At 41.5% G+C, this 23,791-nt stretch overlaps 1 protein-coding gene across 2 annotated transcripts; it reads left to right on the plus strand.

Moving 5' to 3' along the window:
• Window positions 1-12,462: 12,462 nt before the first annotated feature.
• On the plus strand, window positions 12,463-22,372 carry pax8 (paired box 8). Of its 2 annotated transcripts, none has more exons than XM_068334758.1 (12): window positions 12,463-12,571; window positions 14,295-14,499; window positions 17,016-17,181; window positions 17,303-17,500; window positions 17,640-17,716; window positions 17,828-17,953; window positions 18,165-18,340; window positions 18,552-18,672; window positions 18,822-19,064; window positions 19,378-19,479; window positions 20,629-20,721; window positions 21,524-22,372. In XM_068334758.1, the coding sequence occupies exons 2-12, from the start codon at window positions 14,478-14,480 to the stop codon at window positions 21,592-21,594; spliced, it is 1,395 nt and encodes a 464-aa protein (XP_068190859.1). In that variant the 5' UTR covers window positions 12,463-12,571; window positions 14,295-14,477; the 3' UTR covers window positions 21,595-22,372. The 2 variants fall into 2 exon arrangements, with proteins under 2 accessions (XP_068190859.1, XP_068190860.1); XM_068334759.1 differs by having other exon boundaries at window positions 17,040-17,181.
• Window positions 22,373-23,791: the final 1,419 nt, after the last annotated feature.

A 23,791-nucleotide genomic window follows, 5' to 3' on the forward strand; every position in this document is an offset into this window, starting at 1 on the left:
CAGCCGCTCACAGGGACATTTTGCATTCCCATTCCTGCACTACTCTTTAAACTCATACAATTTTTTAAAAACAATTATTTATATATTTATTAGTTTGACCAAGTCATGGTGTAATATTGATGCTTTATAATTTTTCCAAAAACATTTATTTTTTTTCTGCAAAGAAAAAAATAGTCTCTTAATGTTTGGTGCCATCTCAGTGTGTAGAAAAGAGCAAAAAACATTTTAAAATGTCATGAGTATTAAAAACCACAAAACAACATAACAAACTATATAATTTAAATGTGGTTTTAAGTGTGTGCACTCTTGTATTCAAGTGGATTTGTGGAGTCATTTGTGTATGTCATTTTCTTTCCCATGTTGCTGTTGCACCATTAAAACATTGCCACAGATCAGGAAAAGCTAAATAAATAAATAAATAAATAAATTCTAATATTTTATCATTTTGATTAAAAAAAAAGTTTTCAGAAAGTATTTTCTTCAAAGTTAACAAACCCTTAGCGCGTGTCTGCTTAGCAGACTAAGATTTAATGTGATTTTCTATAGAACAGTGATTTTTAATTGAAAATTAAATCCTCTGCACGGTATTGTGTTGAACTATTCTGACTGCAAATCACTTCAATTGGAAACCAATCATGTCCAGCAGATAATAACATGGGTAAACTGTGTGCCATGAATCAATAACTCTTCACTTACACCAGGTCAGGGGTCGTACTCTTGACCCCTCACCGACCCTTGACTCCACACTGCACTGGAAGGAAATAACACTTTCCACCATCCAAAACGTTCCCACATTGACTGATTGCCCTTATCATGTGACGGATCTGGTCCAATTCTCTTTTCTCTGTCGCTACCACCCCAACACTCCCTTGTCCCACCCCGGCTCTCATAATTTGACTTTTTATCACCTCTTTCTGAAACAGAGACCCAGCTCCATCCGTCATTATAGCGCACGCTGACAGCTCCTCACACATGCATGGATTTTTACATTTGACTCAATCCAGCGGCTTACTTTACTGTAACCGATTCAATATTCCTCAAATGAGCCGACCAATCTATATATATGCCGCAGTGGATGGGATGATCTATAGCTCAGCCTTAATAGATTCCACAGGCCTCACAGCCTGGCTATTTGCAGAGAAAGGGTATAATTTGTGTAATAAAAGCATAATTATTCATATGAGCTGATAATTTATGGCTCTCATGTTGTTGGACATCACATAAGATTTGTTTTATTGGTGTGATTATTTGGATGGACCTCGAACCAGAGGAGCTCTATCTGTCATGAATCCAGAACTTGATAAAAATGATGTATAAACTTAGCAGACAGACCTTTGCAAATTTAAAATTATTATAATTATAAATGTGTATAGTTTAGAGTAAAGTTAAAACTTAGACAACTTAATTGCCATGCAGTCTAAGTCAATTTAGTTAACACTGAAGGACCTTTTTGTAATTTTTGGAACATGATTTCCCTCCTGGTGCTCAGACTTCCTCCCACAGTCCAGTGGCATGCAGCACAAATGAACCATAACTAGTAGTCATCAATAGGTGTGTCAGACAAGTGTATATCAGTCTCTATGTATCAGTGATGAACTGGTGATCTGGCCAGAGTGTAGCCTGCCTCTTACTCAGTGTCATCTGGGAAAGGCCCCAGACCTGCAAAGGATCAGCGGTTCCATTAATTGGATAGACATTTGCATTCTGCACAGTTTACATTTGTGTTTTAGTCATTGGATTTTCTGTTTCCTGCTGTTTCTAGCAGATCTTGTGTTTGAATTGTCATTAGACTGAATTATGGATTGCAAACTTAATATTAGGGTGACTGTGCATCATCAGTTGCCTCATTTAGCCAGGCAAGAGTTGTTGTTATTTAGGGTGTGTCATCAGATATTTATTGATAACCAATCCACACATGAGAGCTCATCTGAGTGCTGCAACCCTTTATTTTAATTTAGCGATGTACAAATATCTCAATAAATGCCAACATATTATATCACATTATCTGAGGTGCTGCTGCTATTGTTGCACCAACTGCTCGACCAAATGAAGTTTAATAAACTGCAGTGAGTGTTTAAAACTACACAATGCAGCCACATTCTTTAAATAAACCTATTTTTTTTCTGCAGCAGTATGAGTGAATTGTTTACCATATTGTTTTTGTATTATAGATAAATTACAGAAGAATACACAGCAGAGGTGTGTGTCTGTCGCTGACAGAGAGTGTGTACCAGAGAGGCAAATGGAAATATTGTTTTGTGTTTTTATTTTGTTATATCTCCCTGCCTTTTATGGCCCGCACTCAAGCTTTGCCGGCACCAGAGAGGGTATAAGAGAGGGAGAAAGAGAGTATTCTCAATTTCCTTCTAAAAAGAAAATTCATTTGCAGTTGCTAATGTAATGTCACCGTTGTGTTTACTGAGCGTGGATGATGTATAGGGGATGTTGCATTGAGTGAGACTGGTTAATGATGCATAGAATTAAGTCTGTGGCTTTCAGCTGAGCTCCCCCTCTCTCTCTCTCACTCGCTCTCTCCTCCTCTCTGCCACACACACTCCCCATTCCCTTCCTCTTTCCTTCCCTCCCTTTTACCTCTCTCTTTGTTTAATCCCCACCCTCCTCCTCCTCGTTCTCCTCCTCCTCCTCTTCCTCTTCCGCCAACCTCTCTCCTTCTCCCTCAGATGCAGGCTGTCTTGGACTGTTGGCCACACGTTGCTCTGTGCTCCGTTGCCTAACTCCATCAATCACCACGATGGGAACGAAGTGAGTGTGGAGGGAGGCGATAAAAAGAACAGAAATAAGATATGGCTGGGAAAAATGAGCGGGATGAGAACACACATTAGGTATAGACATCATACACTCGGTTTTGGAAACCTAAAGGGAGAAGGCACCCCTTGCTGCGCATGATGACAGCCCAAATAACTCCCCAAATACTGCTTGAATGTAGTGATATAATCTGTGACTCTAGATATGATTGTAAATGTGTTGGGAGCTGGGACTATGATGATAATGATGATGATTATGATGATGTGATTTTAGTGCTTATGCTAACGGTTATTACCTGAGCGAGATGACTACCTGAGTCAATTAAGAGCTGAGTGGGAAGATTATACCCGTGGATGAGCTGCAAGAGAGAAAAAAAAGATCATTGGGTAAATATATAAATTACTTTTGTGCTCGTTTTATGAAAATCAAAAGCTCTTATTATTTTCTTAGTAGAAATAGTTTTGGTTGATTCTACATTCATTCTCTTGCTGTTCTACCCGGACACTTTTGGTTAACTTGGACACATCATCAGTGATGTAACCTGGGTTCATTGGGTGTTTCGGGTCTTTCAACATCAGACACCCTCGCCCAAGCCACGCAGCCATGGTGATCAAGTCCCGGCTTGTATCGCAGACATAGTGCTTTCAGTGATAATGCCCTTCCCAAGCCGATGAAATGCAGATGTTTTTGCTCCGTAAGTGACTCTCAAACTGAAACAGTTTTAGTAGTCCAGCATGAGGTTCTTCATTTTTCCTGAAACATGGTATCGATCAAGCGAGGTCTGAACCATCTTGTGAAGAATTGATCAGTAGGCATTGGCAAGATCAAGCCAAAGGACTGCCAGGTCTCCTTTGCCTTCACATGCCTCGTGGAGCAGCTAGGTGACGACCCCTGTATGCTCCATGCATCCTGGAATCTTTGGGATTCTGCCCTTCTGCACAGAGGTATAGATGTAAGTGTTCCTTAGGAGGAACTCTGTCATGCATCGACCAATGGCGTTAAAGAATATGTTGCTCTCGACACTGATGAGTGAGATGACCCTGAACTCCTTGAAGGTATTTGAGTTCTCCTCCTATGGAATCCAGACACCCTCTGCATGTCTCCATTGCTGCGCCACCTTCCCCCTTCTCCAGATGACTTTGAGGACCGTCCAGAGTCTCTTCAAGAGTCTGGGGCATCTCTTGAAGACAAAATATGACACTCAGCTGGGGCCTGGTGCTGCGCTGGATCTAGAAGCTTTGATAACCCCCTCAACTTCTTCCAAAGTTGGCTCATTGGTGTTAAATGCCGAGGTGGGTTCTGGGTTGCTTAACTTACACTAAAATCTTAATAATAATGTTCAAAATTCTACTACAGCTTCCTTAAATGCTGCAGCCCAAGTGAGGCACTGATTCCCATGTTGAATTTCATAAACATAAACAAACAAGTTGTACATTTGGACTGATTTACTGCATTTATCAAGCAGAAGTTGAGATCGAAAGGAGGACCTGAAAAACTAATCATAGAAAGTCCCAGAAGCCTCTCAACGGACAGAATTATGAGATTGTTTGACGAACTTTCTGCAAAACTAAATGTGTAATAATTTAGAGAGTCTGATCGATATTACGAATGCTAAGTTATATTGAATGGTCCTAATCAAATCCATTTGCAATGCATGCCATAACGATGGTGCATTAAATTTAATTGAGTAATTTTCTCACACATATTTTAACCTAAATGTGTGATGCTTGGAGAAGATATGTTAATAATTGTGCGGGAATCCTAAATGTATATTCTAAACTTTTTAAAAAAAGAGTTTGGATCAGAAAACCATTTCTCACTTTCTGTGTGCAGAGAAATAGTCTACATGACAAATCATAATTTCAACACTTTTGTATTTGCTCTTATTTTTGGTATAAAAGATTTAAGCATTGTTCTCCACAGAAATGATTTATTTATCATCAGTTTCACATAACATTTTATTAAAATGGGGCTTACTAAGCAATTTGCAACTTGGTCAAGAAAATCCACCCACCTGACAGGTGCAGCATGTCATCATGATGACTGCACAGGTGTTCCCTGAACACATCACAGCAGAGGGCCAACCTAAGAGGTGCAGTGTGAAAAGACGTTTATTAGGCACAGAACATGGATGTCACTTGATTAGGGTGACACGATGTGGAGGATTGGATCAGAAAACCGGTTCCTTGTTAGATTTACGACGCAACTGTTCAGGTGGTCGGTGTCAGATGATGGTGCAACAGAGGAAGGTGGATGTGGAAACCTTTGGATGTTGTATTTGCATGAGGACTTGAGTTTTTTAACCAAGTCTCCCATTGGTAGGAATTCCACATCCTTTAAAATGACACATTACATAAAAACACACTTCAACAAAAACACAATCGTTTTTCTTTGCTTGAGTTTGGGTGAGAAGAAGTTGATGGATTTGACATCATCCCTGTGCAGAATGCAGTTACTGCATGAAATAACAAAAAAAGCTCACCTTGCAGCATTATGTTAATGCTTATATGAGTCTAACCTCCAAAATTATGATCTGAATAATTTAGACAGGGATCAAACTTTTCCACCTGCATTACCCTATTTCAAAAATGCACACAAATATTTCTGCTTCCTGTTTTTGTTTGCATGTTGATTTTACAGTTTCTCTCCCACATTACACTCTTTCGTCTCTCTCCCTCACTCACTCACTCACTCCATTGTGATCCAGCCGTCGACCCCATTCATCATTCCGCCACTCTTCTGCACACAGAATTATTATATTTTTGATGTGTTACTAGTTGAAAACAAATCCATTTTTCTGGCCATCAATTTATCATTCGGAATGGGGAGTCACACTTGAGTTGTAGGGTCGACCACATTTTCCAAACTTACACCCGTGTGTGTGTGTGTGTGTGTGTGTGTGTGTGTGTGTGTGTGTGTGTGTGTGTGTGTGTGTGTGTGTGTGTGTGTGTGTGTGTGTGTGTGTGTGTGTGTGTGTGTGTGTGTGTGTGTGTTACTGCATTCGTCTACTCACTGTATGTGTCAGTGCATTCCTGTTTGATCGCTGCTTCATGTAAATGTGAGATGCAGGATGAGAGGAAATAAGAGGTGAACCGAAATGATTGGAGGAAGTAGAGGGGAGGAATAGTTTGCAAAAGTGAGGGAGGATGAGAGAAAAAAGGTGTGTGTGTGTGTGTGTGTGTGTGTGTGTGTGTGTGTGTGTGTGTGTGTGTGTGTGTGAGGGAGAGAGAGAGAGAGAGAGAGGGCTTCCCTTTTCCTCCAGTCACCCTCCTTCACCTAACGTCTGTGATAATTTATCACTCCTCCTAGCTTGGCTGACAAACTATTTGCAGGAAAATGAGTTTTTCCGCCACGGATTTGTCCTCTGGGAATAGAAAGGGGAGCTGTGTTTTTATTCCATCACACACACACACACACACACACACACACACACACACACACACACATACACACACACACACACACACACACAGATACGCACACACTGATGCACGGTTGTTGATGTGCATGCAGACACACTCACACACACACACACACACACACACACATGGATGGAGGTCTCAGTATTTATTGGTGGGAGGGGGAGGTGGTTAAGATAAATGAGGTAAATTAATAGAGTCACTGAGGGAAAAGATCTGCTTCCGCACGAGCAGATCTGCAACTGACACACAAGAGATGAACACATGCACCCCCCCCCCATTCACTCCCCTTCTCTTCCTCCCTCCTTCACCTGCCAAACCCCCCCCCCCCCTCCATCCCTTTTCACTACTCTGCTCTCCGGTCCCCCTGATCCCTCGTTTGCCCTCCCGGAGATGACAAATGTAACAGTCAGACAAACAGCGATCAGGGCCGTGCAGCATAATGTCAGCTTAGATCAACAGCAGGACAAAAGCAAATATCACAGCGTCAACACTGCATCGCAAACACTTTGTGCCTGCGTGTGTGTGTGTGTGTGTGTGTGTGTGTGTGTGTGTGTGTGTGTGTGTGTGTGTGTGTGTGTGTGTGTGTGTGTGTGTGTGTGTGTGTACTGCTATTACAGTGGCTGGCCCGGGTCACCGGATCCCAATCTCACTTTCAACCTCATCAGCCAAGCTATTGACAATGTGCTTGACGGAGAATTACACGACAGTATAGTCCTAATTACGTTGCCATTACCCTGGGCTGTCCATAATCATCAAACTCAAACGCATCAGTGGGAGAGTAAATCTTCAGGCGTTCTGTGTGTCTCTCTTAATGTCTGTTACTATTACAGTGTTAACATTTCTTTTCACTTTATTGTCTGTTGTCAGCAGCGACAGTCACACACACTCAAGTCAGTCACATTTATATCAGCATAATAAACATATAATTGGCTTTATAAGAAATATACAGTTTGCAAGGAAGCTGCGCAACTGTATCCCAGTAGTAAAATGTAAAGAGTAACCCCCTGCCCCCTGCAGATAGACTGTTGCCCCCCTTGTTACAGCAGTACACAGGGTGTCTGGATTCTTCAGCTTCAGTTCTTGTCTTGGAGATGTTTGCAACCGTACCGTGTTTTACATGAGCTTGTGAGGAGGAGGAGAAGATACTCAAATGAGAGTGCTATAGATGTACTTTATGATGCATTTTGGTGGTAATGTCTCTAAGGCAGGAAAATATTCTGATTATAATTTTGAGCTGATGATGTCACAAAAAGAAAAATGATCACTGAAACATTGGGGTTCTTCCTGAGCAGGTCGTAAAATTCTCGCCTCAGTAGACACGAAGGAATTTCATTTAAAATCATGTCACAGCTGGAAGGAAAAGTCAGGTGATCACCAAACTCCTGAGGGTTCATCAGCTGATCTTATAATGAGGGTTTACTGACTGGAGGGAAGTCCTGAACCAACTGACCAATCAGCCTGCAGTATTTCCTGGCCTCTCTAGTGGCTGTGGTTCAGGTGGTAAAACAGTTGTACACCTATCAGAGCACCAGCTGCTTGATTTCAGGCACCTGTAGTCTGTGTGAAGTGTCCTTGAGCTCAATGTCCAACTGGTGCATCAGTGTGAAGGGTTGTCTCTGCATTCAGGCTTTGGGGGGGCTCCATTGTTGAGACAGGCCTAATTCACCTACACTAAGGGAAGAAATGTTCCTGTGGAGTTTGGTTTTATAAATTGTTTCAAGTGAACGTTTATGTTTAGTCAAACGTACTGTATATGTGCAGCTCTTATGCACAATATCTTGTTCTCATGTAAAGTGGCCCCTAATGTGTCTCTTTCTGAGTCTCTTTAGCAAATTAATTGGAAGCTAATCCAGAAGACGACACAACTTATTTTGCTTTCATTGCTGATGTCTGTTTAGCCTGCAAGCAGAAGTCGTGCTGTGATATTTTATAAATTAGTCACTTCTGCTGAATGAATTAAGAGGCTCTTTTGATTATCTGTGTGTCTCTGCTTGAAAGGCGAGCGCCTGAGTCCCCACGAGGACACGCAACCCTCGCAACGCTCCAGCCGATGTCAGACATTCAAAACATCCTGCAAACATGTTCAGATGGAAATGCACTTTTATTTTTACACTACTACAGAATTAATCCATAAAAAAAATAAGGATTCATAAGAAACCGACACGAAATGACATAAAATGTTTAGCTAACAGACTGAGCATTATCCGACAAGCAGTCTAAATTGCATGCAGTCTAAACACACTTAAACACTGCTCACAGGGCAAACCCCTCTGTTGCTAATGGCTATTACTTGCCTGTATGCCATTGTAGGTCTCACAATAGTAATCACGCTGGGATTTTGTGTGGAGCTTGCTGGCAACAGTTATTAGCCCCCCGAAAAACTTAAGGGGGGAGCAGTCAAGTGAAGAACAAGAAGATTTGGGGTCCCCGTCAGCAGGAGGGATGGGGGGAGGACAGGGTGTGGGGTCAGAGGGCAACACCAAAGCGGAAATGGGAGGCAAAGGGTGAACAATGGATGGGGCAGGGCGAGGGCAGACAAAGCTGAAGGGAGGGTGGACAGTGCACAAAACACAGGAAGATGAGGAGAAAAAGATGAGGGGGCCGAATGGAGGGGAGCCAAAACAGATGGTAAAGGCTGGTTGGGGAGAAAGGGGTGGCACTGAGGGGATGAAGGGGGTCTGGACAGATATTGGCAACTCTTGCTTCGTGACAGTAACAGAGAGGAAGAAGAAGAGGCGCATCACCTAAACATGACTAACTCCCCATATGGCAGCAAATTAGCAACACGGATGACAACATATGCAGATGTTTGCAGCTTTCTACAAAGATAAACCTCCTCATATTAACTACATCTGCTCTCTTTAGGATGATGTGTTGCTTTGCAACTCCCTCTGTGGCTTTTGACAGGTGTTAGATCCTCACAAAATGAGCGCGGAATAAAGTCTGAAGAAAGAAAAAGAAAATGAGTGAATAAACAAATTATGACAGCTCATATATTGTTGTAAAAATACAATCATTTTCCATGTGAATGTCTGCGTTAGAACCCCTCTCAACAGATAACAGGGCAGAAAATACACGTTTCAGCACTTGCGAGCTGGAATCATCACCCTAATGGGATCATCAATACTGAGGTGATTCTCCAGCTATTATGGCCTAATTATGTGGCTCATCTCGACTCCCTGACCACAAAGAGACACGCACTGGCTCGGAAAGATTTATAAAAGTTGTCATTAAGTGGGTGCTTTTCCCCCGGAAAGCATTAATTTTTTTGCAGGGTGCGCGCACAGGAGGAGGGGGTGGGGTGTGCCGGGAGCGCGCATCGAGCCAGGAAGGACGCACCTCTGCTTATTTGGAGTGAAGGATGGAAGAAGACTCTACTTTATTCAAAAAAACATTATTGATGTTGATATTGATGAATCACATCTGTTAAAAGAATTTGACTTTTTTTTTTTCTGCAGAGAGATTCAATCCTGTCACGTGACCTGAAACGTTCGTCAATTTATTTGTCCTTATTTATTTTTTTATTATTCGTTTCTTCAACAGCAATAAAAACACCAACAAAATACTGTTTATATCTCTGCATTCGGAAGTGTTATCTCTGACCTTTCACCCTCACCTCTTGTTGCCACCTGTCGCCGCGGGTTATGTCACTTTTTGTGAGGGGAGCCAAACTTTGCTCCGTAAATCCGGAGAAACACCCGTCAACAAGACACACCCGGTGCCTGGAAAGAAAGGAAATGGACCTTTTATATTTAGAAATATTAAGGCTTTGCTTTACTTTTAATTGTAGTGTCCAAATTTAACATTGTTATGGGCTGTTTTTCTTATTTGGAGGTAATAAATAAATCGCCATATTCGAGAATGATGCAGAGAAAGGGAGTGAAAGAACGTGTTAAAGGCAAAATATAATTTAGCGGTAGTTGGAAATTAACGAGAAACAAACTACATCTCATGTCTGATGAGTTTTACTTTGGATAGCTGAATTATAATTCCCATTTGGCATGAAAATAAAACCTCGATTATATTATTCCAATCTGTTGACGCGCAAAATATGTTTTAGCAGAGCAATCACCTACCTTACATTAAAAAATAAACATTTCATCTTTGTAAAAAAAAATCTTTATGCAGAAGTTATTCCTTTCTCTTTTTATCAACAATGTGAGCCCACACACGAAAATAATTAAAAATCAGTCTTTTATGGAGACAAACGGCCTCGTTTGTAAATTGTGTATTTACAGAAATGCGCCTTTTTCTAATAAAACATGTCCACTGTCTTCTAATCTTTAATTGGGACACGACTACTTTTTTTCCACACTGTGAAAACCAAAAGATTTCTTATGTGTTAAACCAAATATATTAATTAGTTTAAGGACAATTTTGGAATTTTGCTTCTGGGATGTCTGATCCCAAGAAAACACTCGTTGCTCTTCGTATGTGAATTGATGGCATTTATTATTCTGCTTATATACAAACCTAAATCCAATTTAAAAGCATCCTTTATCTTTAAAAAATAAACGGCGCTACAGACTGAATTTAGGGTGTGTAGTTTCTGCCTTGTGGCAACGTGGACCCATATAATTAAACAGCGTTTTAATTCACCATATCATCGCGACAGATACCAATCTATGCGTTCTAATCCTCCGTTAAACTCTCTGTAACCTCTCATTCCCTCTTCTGACACTTCTCCCTCCGGGCACTTGTCATTTTCTCTGCGCTCTGGTCACTTTACAGAGGACTGTCTGTTTCCAGCTCATGTTATGATTCCCTTTAGACTCTCGGGAACTTTTATTTATTTAAAAACAGTCCCTCTTTTGTCCTGCAGCGACTCTGATAGTAGAAGAAGAATGAAGGACTTCAATCACAGTTTATAGGATTGGTTGCTTTTGCATTATATTTGCTTTTTCTACTTGTAAAACCTGTGGTGAAAGTGTTGTTTTGCACCGATGTGATCATGATCACATTCTTGCAAAACTATAAATTAATTCCAAACAGCCACTGCAACAGACGTGAATGAATCTATTTATTTTTTTCCTCTGAACGTGCATGAATTTCCCCTCATGAACCAAATCTTCCTCGTGTTTCCATCACACAGACAACTCGGTGCCACGGACGTCTGTCGTTTGAGGTGTTATGTTTGTTTTACAGGCTCCTGACAAGCACATAAAGAGCGCTTTAACTCAGGGGGATCCGGACACCCCAGCGTGACATCACGCGTGTTTGGAGCCCTGCTTCACGCAGGGTTTAGAAAGTAAAAAAAACATCCAGATGCGCAGCACAGCGCACAAGTCATGTCTAGTTGTCGCAACAACAAAAAAAGCACTTAAATTAAAATTAGATAATGCGTTTGGTGTATGTTTTCCTGTCATTGGCAGGACAGACAATAAACCCTTCATCTGTCGTGCTTTAATTTCCTGTAAATTCTCATGAATTATAGAACCGGAATATCAGAAATAACTGATCCATTGAGTTTTACAATGTTTTTCAAGCTTCACTCGTGTCACTCAATCCCAAATTAGATTAATTAGTTTAAAATAGTCCAAATTCTCCATAAAAAACGCGTCTCGAGAAATTGTCAGCATATTTTTAGTTGCCTCGTATATTCCTTGTGTTTATTTGAGCCATCAACGGGAGGATAAATATATTTCCATGCCTTGTTGCCAAACAAAAAGGTCTGAACAACCGTGTAAGGAATAAAGAAACAGGCAGAAAATTAAATTCATAGTCAGAGCACAGATATATTTGACTATAGCTGAAGTCACATTATTCTCATTGAATAAAAGTTTAACATCCCATATCGTTAAATCGTGTTATAGATTTTCGGCCTTTTCCTCAGCCAGATGTTTATTTGTGTGTCTACCTGTCCGCAAATCATGATTTAATTTTTTTGGGAGCGCTGCTGGCGGACAGCCGGAGTCTCATTCCTGCTCTCAGTCTAATTAAAGCGGCGCTGTCGCTGGAGGTGAATGGAAACAAGCGTCTCTGACAAGTGTTTCCGTACAGGCGCTCAGTGGGTGTAATGACATCAAAACACAGGGTCAGATTCCTTTTTTCTGTGTGTGTGTGTGTGTGTGTGTGTGTGTGTGTGTGTGTGTGTGTGTGTGTGTGTGTGTGCGTGCGCGCGCGCGCGTTCGCGCCAGTCTTTTCCATAAAACCACACCTCCTCCGTCCTCTTGCCTCCTCCAGCTCCAATGGCTGCTCAGCTCCCTCCTCTGCGCAGCCCCGGTTGGATAAAACCTGGCGGACCGCTGGCAGCGCGCAACACACCCGCGGTCACCGGACGAGCGCCGCTCAACCACCTCCTTAACCCCGTCAATTGGATAATATCAGAACATCAGAATATCCGCTCTGGGACGTTTTGGATTTTTGAGCTGCGTCGCTGAAAGGTAAGCGTTCATCAGCTCCCTGTGATTTTATCTCACATGGTTCGATCCATCCTGGCACCACGGTCGAGCTGGAAGGCGAAAGAGGAGTAAAATTAAAAAAAATTCCACCCCCGCCCACCAGCAGGCCCTCTGTTGATGTCGCTCCGGTTTGGCGTTACGAATGAATATGAGGTTGAATAGTGAGAGTATTTTATTTTAATGGGGGTCTAAAAAAAAGGGAGCCAGGTGCGCAGTAGGTTTTTTTTAAAGTGAGATATAGTAATCATCCGGAGTCCTGTAGGACAAATCAGTAAATTTAACTCCCAAGAGAACATGAAGTAAAGTTAAAAAAGACTCCAATGGTAAATATATATGTATATGATTGTATATATTTGTTTATTAATTATTTAGCTATAAAAATAAAACTATTGAGTCGCGAATATTAAATTGTACCATAATTAAGACGAAGCAAGATAAAATATTTCAATATTTCGCCTTAGGAATGAAGCTGAAGCTGTCAGATAGAAAATCCAAAGACAGAAGTTTTAGATTTAACAACCATCCCCATAAATAAAAATTGACAGGATAACAGCTAATTATATATTGACTGTCCTTAAATATAAATCAATGTAAAAATCACTATAAATCGAGGACATTAATTATCAGTGATGAAAACTGTAATAAAAACAAGTAATTAAGAGTTAAGTAACTTTTTTTATTTTATTTTTTATTATTTTATTAACAAGATGAAAGAGACATAATTGATAACATTATAAATATTTCAAATATATTATTGTCATTATTTATATTTTTTTATCATAGTTAAACTGAACAACATTTTTAAATAATCTATGTGCGTGTCAAAAAAATCGATTGCATCCAAATTATAAGTCTTTGATGAACTAAAAAAAAGTGTCATTTTCTAATGACTAGCTATAGTTACAATCAGCTGATTTTACATTCAAATAACACATATGCAGAAGTTTGAAATTTACGATCTTAAGCTTTTGGAGACAACTTCCAAATGGCAATGTTAAATCGTAATTGTCTAAATTAAAAATAGAAGATTCAAGCAAAAGAAAAATATTATTAATATTTAAATTCAACCCAATGACGTTGATCCACTTTAAAACGAACCTTTGCAGTGACAATGAAAACATTATAAATCCACATCAGCGGTCGGTCTTCTCACAGAACGGACATCTAACTGTCTGTGGCTGTCTGCTAATTATGTGGTTAATTTCCAGGCGTTCACACAGCAGGACATGACAACACCTGACAGCGTTAGTGGAACAGCCACACGTAATAATTAATCATCGTTACATCCCTGCACTTCTTTTCATCCAGCGACCTGAGCTCCATAAAATAACCTAATCCCAGTAATTATAGTTGATATGAATCAAAATATGTCGCTACATCTATTTCATTTTTGCATATTTTTTTTAAAACTCGTCGGATTTTCTCTCTCGTCTGACTTTTTCCACTTAACTTTATTTTAAAACACATCTCAATTCTTCAATTACTGATCCAAAACTGAGAAAGGCTTTGTGATTCTAATAATTATTTATGTGATTAATGGGAGCAGTCAATCTTAATTACAAAGCAGTTAATGACGGTAAATTGTATCCAGCCATCTGTGCTGCCTGAAGTGAGAAGATGTTTGAGCTTTTACAAAAGCTTCAAATTATAAATCATAGCATTTGAGCGCAAACAGGCTTGTTCTATGTCTGCATGTCACACACAGGAACAAAGCAGTGCAGGTAGCTTCAGGCGTCAGGTGGGCACCAGTGTGAGATCCTCGGTGCGTTCAGGGACACACTCATGCCAGGCGAGGCAGGACGGGGAGTAAAAACACCTTAACGTGGACAACGTGGAGGAGGAGAGGATCACGTTCAGCTGGAGGAGCTTGGACCAAAAACTCAGGGATATGTCCAACAGCACTGGAAGAGGTAAATACACAACACAAACAGTGCTGTTCAGGCTTCCTGGGGGTTGGCTTTTATATAATTAACCTAAAAATAAAATGCTTTTTAATAAAAAAAAAAACATTAAAAATGTAGTGTGAACCAAGGTAGTCCTTAAATAACTGACACACAAATATGTATTTCTAAAGCAATACAATAAGACATAAAAGTGAACATATTTCTAAGTAATGAAAGCAAGGGCTGTAAATGCAGTCAAAAAGTATAATTGTTAATTTTATGCTTTTTATAAGTAACAAAATGTCACCAACTTATTAGCTATTTACTATAAGTTTGCATGTTTGCTTTTGCAGCACCGTCATCATCCTCTTCACACTTTTCTAACATTTAACACACTTTGAATTGTCACTACAGGATTCAAAATAGATTCTTGTGGGGAAAAAATCTGGCTATGAAACTGAGTTCATGTGTCACAAAGTGAGATCCTCTCCATAAAACTTACAATCTTAAGCTCTGGATATAGGCAATAGCGGTTGCTATTCTATTTGTTTGTTTTAAAGTTTCTCAATGTATTCTAGAATTACCTGATATTACTGGAAATAAATATTCTGCTAATTACTGTAGTTTTATAACATCTATGACACAACAATATTTGAAGTTGTTCCAGTAAATCCTATGAATTATGGTGAGTTTTTTACAGTTTGAGCAAGTGTCTTCAATGGTGGAGGCAGCCATCTATCTATCTATCTATCTATCTATCTATCTATCTATCTATCTATCTATCTATCTATCTATCTATCTATCTATCTATCTATCTATCTATCTATCTATCTATCTATCTATCTATCTATCTATCTATCTATCTATCTATCTATCTATCTATCTATCTATCTATCTATCTATCTATCTATCTATCTATCTATCTATCTATCATTTCGTGAATGCGCGTTCGCGACATTTGCGCACCTTGCGTGAGCGCGTGCACGCTAGCAGCCCCCCGGGTCTGCTCCGCTTTAATATCCTGCAGGTTGATGAAGCTTGGCAGGGAGATTTTTTTCCACACTCCGCTGGCAGCGTTAATAGAGGCCGCCCTCCCTTCTCTCCTCTCCTCTCCTCTCCTCTCCTCTCCTCTCCTCTCCTCTCCTCTCCTCTCCTCTCCTCTCCTCTCCTCTCCTCTCCTCTCCTCTCCTCTCCTCTCCTCTCCTCTCCTCTCCTCTCCTCTCCTCTCCTCTCCTCTTTTCTCCTCTCCTCTCCTCTCCTCTCCTCTCCTCTCCTCTCCTCTCCTCTCCTCTCCTCTCCTCTCCTCTCCTCTCCTCTCCTCTCCTCTCCTCTCCTCTCCTCTCCTCTCCTCTCCTCTCCTCTTTTCTCCTCTCCTCTCCTCTCCTCTCCTCTCCTCTCCTCTCCTCTCCTCTCCTCTCCTCTCCTCTCCTCTCCTCTCCTCTCCTCTCCTCTCCCCCCCCCTTTTTCCTCCCTCCCTCTCTCCTTCAGCTGTTTGATGTGGAAATGAAAGCTGGGAAAAGGCTGAGAAAGAGAAGTGTCTCAATGGTTTAAATTAAAAGCAGTGGTGTTCTCGCAGAGTCGCCACTGAGCTCACTATAGACAAGATGTTGAACCCCACCGGGAAACAGCCTTCTTTGTTTTGTTTAGTTTTTTGTTTTTTTACTATTGCCTATACTGATAATTGATAATATGAATGTCTCAACTTGTTTTATTCCATAGGAAAGGTGTCACTTAATTGCAAACAAAAAGCATTTACTATTGCATTTTCAGTTATTCATTTAAGTTATTTCAGGTCGTCAAAGAAAATTGAAACATAAAAAATTAAGTATCAGATAGATAGTACATAATAATAATGTTGTGTAACTTTACTTGTGTTTAAACGAATGCAGTAATTCTTTTGTAAACACCATGTTTATCTTTTATTTACAAGTGCAGAACAACAACATTCAGCTTCAACCTACTGTAGATTGGTGGTGTATGAATGAAAATCATGATAAAGAGCCTGCTGGTTTATGAGGAGGTGATTAGCCTGAGACTAATCAAGTTATTATCATTTTAGAAGCGTGCACTTAGCTGGTTTAATCGAACAGGGACAGAATGTAACTATTTAAAACAAACTTTATTTCATTTTTAAAATGAATTCCACAACCTTCTTCGAGCTGCTCTCATCCTCAATTTACTGTTGTTCCTACCGTTGTTCAATCCGACGTGTTTCCTGCACAACTTCTCTTTCTGTTTAGGAAAAACAAAATCATTTTACTTCCTGTTCTTGATCCCTGAAGGATCAGCATGAGGCAACATGTAGGCACTTTGCTTTTTAGGAAGCTACTTTTTCAATATGACCTGCAACATTAAATGAGTTAATGAACTGAACGGTACCCTACGGAGACAGAAGCTCTGTGCTTGGGTTATGTTTGCTTTGCAGGAGTGTTTGGAGAAAAATGACAGCCATCAGAAACATCAGATGCCGTGAAGTGTTCAGGGCATTGGCATGTCTCAGGTTCCATGACATTTATAAGTGTTCATCCCCCCTCCTCCCCCAGGCCATGGGGGTCTTAACCAACTAGGTGGAATGTTTGTTAATGGACGCCCACTTCCGGAGGTCATCCGGCAACGCATCGTGGACATGGCGCACCAGGGGGTTCGGCCTTGTGACATCTCCCGGCAGCTCAGAGTGAGCCACGGCTGCGTCAGCAAGATCCTGGGACGGTAAGTGCCTGACTCAACTTCCTGTCAAAGTGTACTGGTTTAACCTCTGAAAGTCAGTGTGTGAACCTTCACTGGATCTCCTGCCTTACTGATCATCCTAAACATGCCTCATCACCCCCAGCTACTACGAGACAGGCAGCATCAAGCCCGGAGTCATCGGCGGCTCTAAACCCAAGGTAGCCACCCCGAAGGTGGTGGACAAAATCGCCGAGTACAAGCGGCAGAATCCCACCATGTTTGCCTGGGAGATCAGGGACAGACTGCTGGCAGAGGGGGTGTGTGACGGCGACACGGTGCCCAGCGTCAGCTCCATCAACAGGTGTCAGACTGAATTATTAATGAGCGACGCCATAGAAACTTCTGGGTTTGATGCCAATGCTTGATACACCATCATGTATATTTTTAAGAGACCAGTCGATGTTAAAATATAGGGTTGGGTTTTGTTTTGTTTTTTGTAGAATAATTCGGACCAAGGTCCAGCAGCCGTTCAATCTGCCTCTGGATGGAAAAGGCCTGAGCCCAGGACAAACTCTGAGTAAGTCGAATATCAGCGTCCATATTATCCAGCTTTAAGGTTAACAATTAAACCTTATGATAACAGAATAGTTTCTGTTGTGTCTCCACACCGTCTCTCTCTCTCTCTCAGTCCCCAGTTCGGCGGTCACCCCTCCTGAGTCCCCGCAGTCAGACTCCTTGGGCTCCACCTACTCTATCAGTGGCTTATTGGGGATCCCCCAACCCAGCGGCGAGGGCAAGAGAAGCCATGATGACAGTAAGAGTTACACTTTTGTCCCTGACTATAGGTGTTTGTCTTGGTATCCTCCCTAAAATCATCCCTCATTCACTTTAAATTGCACCAGAAACACCTGAAATTTATAATCACCAAAGAAGAGATCAAGAGGCATCAAACAAAGATCTCTGAGATTTCTCAAAAAGTATGATGAGACCATAAAACCATCAAACGACTTCTTCATCTCCCTCAGGTGATCAGGAGAGTTGTCGACACAGCGTGGACTCCCAGGGGAGCGGTGGCGTCCCGAGGAAACAGATGAGACTGGATCACTTTGTAGCCGCCACGCAACAGTTGGACTGTGGGTTTGAACGCCACCACTACCCCCCAGATTCATTCGGGTCCACTTCCAACAGCAAGACAGAGCAGGTATGTCAGATATGCTCTAAAAGGATCTTAAATACAACTCCAAGTGAATACAGTCAGTTATAAATATACCTTCTTTCCATTCCATATTTGTTTCTCTGCTGTGGGTTGAAATAATATGAATTATTCCTTTGATTTTTTGACTTTCGCACTCGTTCGGTCTGACGCTCTCACATTTCAACACCAATAGCTAATCCCCGTCCATCATCCCCAGACTTTGTACCCGCTGTCCCTCATCAACAGCAGTCTCGACGAAGCTAAGACCAACCTCTCTACATCCGGCTCCTCCATTGGACGGAATCTGACGGCGCACCAGAGCTACGCCATGGTGACCGGTGAGACTGTTAGCCAATGCCAACCTCCTCTCTGCTGGGAACTCCCAGTTTTTGTGACATGTCACTTGTTCATAGTTTGTAGCCCCACTCATGTTCACCATTTGTTCACCACATCTGTCTCACCACCCACCTGTCCATTGCCACCTCAGATCCCCTACAGTCCCTGCCGCTCTGTCTGAAACAAGAAATGTCCCCAGACATGACCAGCACCAGCCCCTCCCCAAATATGGCAGCTTCCAACCTGGCATTCGTGGAGCTGCAGGCGCTGCAAAAGCCCGTTTCTGTCAGCAGCAGCAGCTGCGTCAACTCCAGCCATTACCCCAACACCTTCAACTCATTCTCCCATCATGCACCAGTGTACGGGCAGTTCAGCAGTCAGTCTATCGTGTCAGGTAATGCAGGGATCCATCTCATGCTCACTTTGCATTTGTGTTGTCAAGCTTCTCACGTGGGGCAACAAGTGTGGTTACAATGAATGTGTGCATTTATCTGCTGGTTATTTGATCTATTTGTGAAACCAAATAATTTTTTGTTGATGGAAACACTTCATTAAATCTTCATTAATCAACCAATTCAAGGACAGTTTATCCTCCTGCAGCGAAAGCAAACCTTGAACCAGAACATTTTGCAGCGTTAACCGAAGTAATATATTAACTTCTGTCTTGACGTTTAAAGGTATGTTTTTCTTTGTGTGTGTACGTTTAGGGCGTGACATGGTGGGCTCCACCCTCCCAGGCTACCCACCTCACATCCCCTCCCCGGCCCAAACAGGGTACTCGTCCTCTGCCATCACGGGGATGGTTGCAGGTACGACTCTATCGTGACTTTACCGCAATTTAAAAAATGACTTGTGTTTCTTTGTGTGTGAGTTTCGGTGTGCATGTATGTATGTGTTGGGGGTAGGTGGGTGAGTCAGTCATGGGGGGGGGGGATTGAACATGAGCCCAGGGGGTACAGGGAGCAGACTGGGGGGTTCCGCCCTGCTGCCCACATCCCCCACCCAAACACCTCTGACCACACATCGCCATGGGAACAAGGGGGCCCAAGAGGGAGATGCAGGGTGGGCGGAGGGGGGATTGCGAAGGCTGGGTATGAGCGCGGAGGAGGGGGTCTTTGTAGTGTGTGCGCGGGGGTGTGTGTGTGTGTGTGTCTGTTGTACATCAGGATGAGTGCATACAACCACAGAGAGAGAGCTAGTAGCTAGTGTGTGTGCGTGTGTGTGTGTGTGTGTGTGTGTGTGTGTGTGTGTGTGTGTGTGTGTGTGTGTGTGTGTGTGTGTGTGTGTGTGTGTGTGTGTGTGTGTGTGTGAGACTCTTGGTGTGTATTTGATGTGCCTTTTTTTTATTTGAAGTCTGCCCTCCGAAGCGCGAAATGAGAGGGTCTGATTTATTATTTTTCTGGTGGGCTAGCTGTGAGGAAGCGTTGCTACACAATTATTTGGGGGTGGGGGGGGGTGTAGAAGAGAAGGAGGAGGAGGAATCTAAGGGATTCATTCTAGCCAACATAATTACTAATTAGATATTGGAATGTTAAAAAAAAAAATAGAGAGAGAACAGAAAGAAAGAGCAGTGCCAAAAGCAGGAAGTGTGTGGAGAGGGGAGGAGAAGGAGAAGGGCATCTCGGAGGGCAGAGGCTGAACGATGTGAGGGGTTGAGTCACTTAGGGGAGTGGGCGTAAAGGCTAGCTGCATGCACGCACCACTGGCTCGAGGGATTGTACCCTCAGCCATCCACCTGCACCACAGATTAATAGTTTACAGGCTGCACTAACTGTTGGTGAATTATGAGCTAAGGCTGAACTGATGATGGCACACACACACACAAGTCTCACACACACACAAATACGTAGCACTCTTGCCAACGTCCTGGCATTGGTCTTGTAAGAATTTCTTTGTTTTGTTGATGTCTTATCTGGATGTGAGTGTGTGATGAAGTTTTTTTTTTTCTTTTTTCCCAGCACCAGGAGCAGAATACTCGGCTCAGACTTACAGCCATTCGCCGTACACCTCCTACAGCGAAGCCTGGAGGTTCACCAACTCCAGCATACTGGGTGAGTCCTCACACACTGCCTCAGAATGTATTTCACGATGTCACACCTGTGACCTCCACGTTGGAAGATGAAGAACTTATGATTTCACAAGCATTTAATTATCACTAGAAATTAAATGGGTGGAGCGTCGATCAAGGCTGTCCAGATGTGTGTGAATGTGAGCGTGAAAAAGGAACTGTGGAACGTCTGCTTGATGTCATGTGATCATATTATCAAATATAATTTAACTGTGCTGATAATTTAGTTTTCCTGTATTTAAATTTTTTGTAATTAAAAAATTCCCAGCATAAAAAGCTGTAAATAAAACATAAAAACTATTGAAAGAAGTCAACAGAAAAGGAATAATATTTACAATATTTATCATCATATACTTAACTTAAATTTTTTTAGAAGCATGGAATTTTCCTTTTGTTTCCTTTCCCATCTATGTACTTGCAGCAGTCCAAATTTGTATTTGGAATTATAACAATAAATTGAATCAGCTCAAAGCGACACTTTCCATTGCAAGGATCCATATTTCACTGAACACTAGACAGCAGATATGTGTGTTTTACTAATTTAATTTATCATGTAAGAATTTGAAGCAGAGAGAAAAGACAGAAGAAATTATAACTTTTTTTTCCCTTAAACTTTTACTTTGCTTAGAAAAGCAAAGTCCAGCTTTCCACTTGAGTCACGTCAGTGGTTGAAACTCAAGGACAAACATTCTAAGCATCTATGACATCAGCTCCCAAAAAAAAAAGAAATTCATCACCTCCAACTTCTAAGGGTTCCTCCATTTGCCCCCCCCCCCCCCCCACAGGTTCGCCCTACTACTACAGCTCAGCCTCCCGCACCGCTCCGCCACCTGCAGCCGCCTACGACCACCTCTAGTTCCCACTGCACGATGCAGATGGGCCCGGCTCCAGAACGACCAGGAAAGAACCTTAGCTGATGCATCTCATCATGGACCAAGGCATGGCAGTCAGAACTGGATGTGGACACAAGACAAACAGCAACAACCTCATTTTACATCCTACCACACCCACCTATAGGTTGTTTATTCTTCCTTACTGTTACCGTCTCTCAGAGCAATCCTGACCCGCACTCGTTTACACATTTCAAACAAAGTCCTTCCCAGGCTCCCATCCTGACAGCTCACATAAAGGTGCATATTTTCAGTATACAGAGCTCTTTAACACAGGTTTTGGCCAAAGACTTTGTTTCTCGTACATTCAAGCTGACACCACCGAGCCAGTAAACACAGATATGCAACTCATTTATACTGAACTATGCCTGCTTTTGTTTACATCTTGTCCCGTTATTGCAAATGCATTCCCTTATCTGATCTGTGTCTGCTTGCCAATTTATTTTGTGACTTGTTTTCACTGTAGACCCAGATTTTAAGAGCTTTCATTTAGCAAAGATTCACTACAATTTGACTCATTAAACCACAGCAAAATGCCCACATATGTATGTATGCCCCTCAGAGACACTTCATGTATTTGTCGAGCAATATGTACATTTTGTAAATGATGAATTACTTAAGGGGAAGTGATGCAATCTTACTCAGATAATGATTAATGAGAGAGGGGTGGTGATGGTGATTTGTCTACTAAAACCAACAAGGCTTGAAATACATTTGTTTTGCATCAAATATGTTGAATTTGTTGTCACCCTGATGTTCTGATGTTTGGTAAGAACTGTGACTATTTTTTTTCTTATACTGTTATTAATATTATTGCAGATGTAAATAGTGAATTTCTAAAGAATTATTTTAATTAAAGCATGACAAATTTAATGTTGTCTTCAGTGATGTCTTTTTAAACTCTGATTCTGATTTTTACAAACTACAAGTCAGTAATAAACTATATGTAGTGCCTTGATTTGTAGTTAATTATCTATACTTCAATATAAATGCTTGAAGCATAATAAAAATGTAATTTTAAGCAATAATAATAATAATAATAATAATAATAATAATAATAATAATAATAATAATAATAATAATAATAATAATAATAATAATAATAGTTCAGCTGAAAGTTAACTGCATGCTCTCAAAGGCTTTTTAAACTCCGCATTTTAAAAGGACGAGATCAATGATCCTGCAAACACGCGCATCTGTTTAATTTCTTTTTTTATTTTCTGCATCATGTAGTTTTATTCGCAATTATTTCGTCCCTCTTTGTGGCCTCATAATTGCGGCGCGGTAACGACGCCACGGTTCGGCGGTGCCGCGGCCCACCTGGTGCTGCCGGCGCGTGCACGCGGTTGAAGATGAGAGGCCTCGCGCTCCGCGTGACACGGGACGTTCCAGTGACGTCATCCTGTACCGTAACTACAGCGGTGAGTGTTGAGAGCAAATGAGAGACGAGTGACAATTTCAGACGTGAGGCGATTCGAGAGAGAAATCGAGCCGGAACCGGTTCATTATCGATGATCGAACCGTCAAGAAGAGGCCTTTACGGTTATATCGATTTAAATATATTGTGGAGAGGTTTTTAATTGTCCCGCCCAACAGATGGAGTCGTCAGGCGTCATCTGATAAATTTATACTAAATTTCATTTAAATAAACTGGAAATTATATACAAAAAATATGTTGTCGGATTTTCCTGATCAGAAATTAATTTTTTTGGGGGGGTGTTTTTATATCTTTAAATATTGCTAATAAATTTTGGACCCGTATTTTTATTTTTATTTTTATAAAAGTTGACCTTGAACTTGTGTCAGTTCCAACGCTGTGGTCACCCTGTTGTTCTGTCTCATTAGACCATTTCCACCTCTGTACTAATTTCAAGTTCTATGACTTCTGCAGGGTTCACGATCTGGTTGATCATCATAAAGCTTCAACCAGTGTCTTGGCATTTGTCAGGCTTCCTAAACTTAAAGTCATTGTGATCAGAGATTAATCCTGACATATTTATGTTTACAGTATGTGCTTTACTTTATTCTCTTTCCTTCCGTTACATTTCACCATTTTTCTGCCTCACCTCTTTCTACCCCTGTGTCTCCTGCAGCCCCGCTGCTGTACATGCTGCCACCCTGTAAACTTTAAACAATAGCTGCACTTCACCCCATTGTTGGCCA

This window comes from Antennarius striatus, chromosome 15 (genome assembly GCF_040054535.1).
Source record: "Antennarius striatus isolate MH-2024 chromosome 15, ASM4005453v1, whole genome shotgun sequence".
Taxonomy (NCBI): Eukaryota; Metazoa; Chordata; class Actinopteri; order Lophiiformes; family Antennariidae; genus Antennarius; species Antennarius striatus.

Bases quoted from the DNA above. Each gene is read 5' to 3' on its own strand.
- pax8 (XM_068334758.1), top strand. From the start codon at position 14,478: ATGTCCAACAGCACTGGAAGAG. The intron at 17,182-17,302 runs GTAAGTGCCTGA...CATCACCCCCAG, and splicing joins GTCAGCAAGATCCTGGGACG to CTACTACGAGACAGGCAGCA. The intron at 20,722-21,523 runs GTGAGTCCTCAC...CCCCCCCCACAG, and splicing joins CACCAACTCCAGCATACTGG to GTTCGCCCTACTACTACAGC.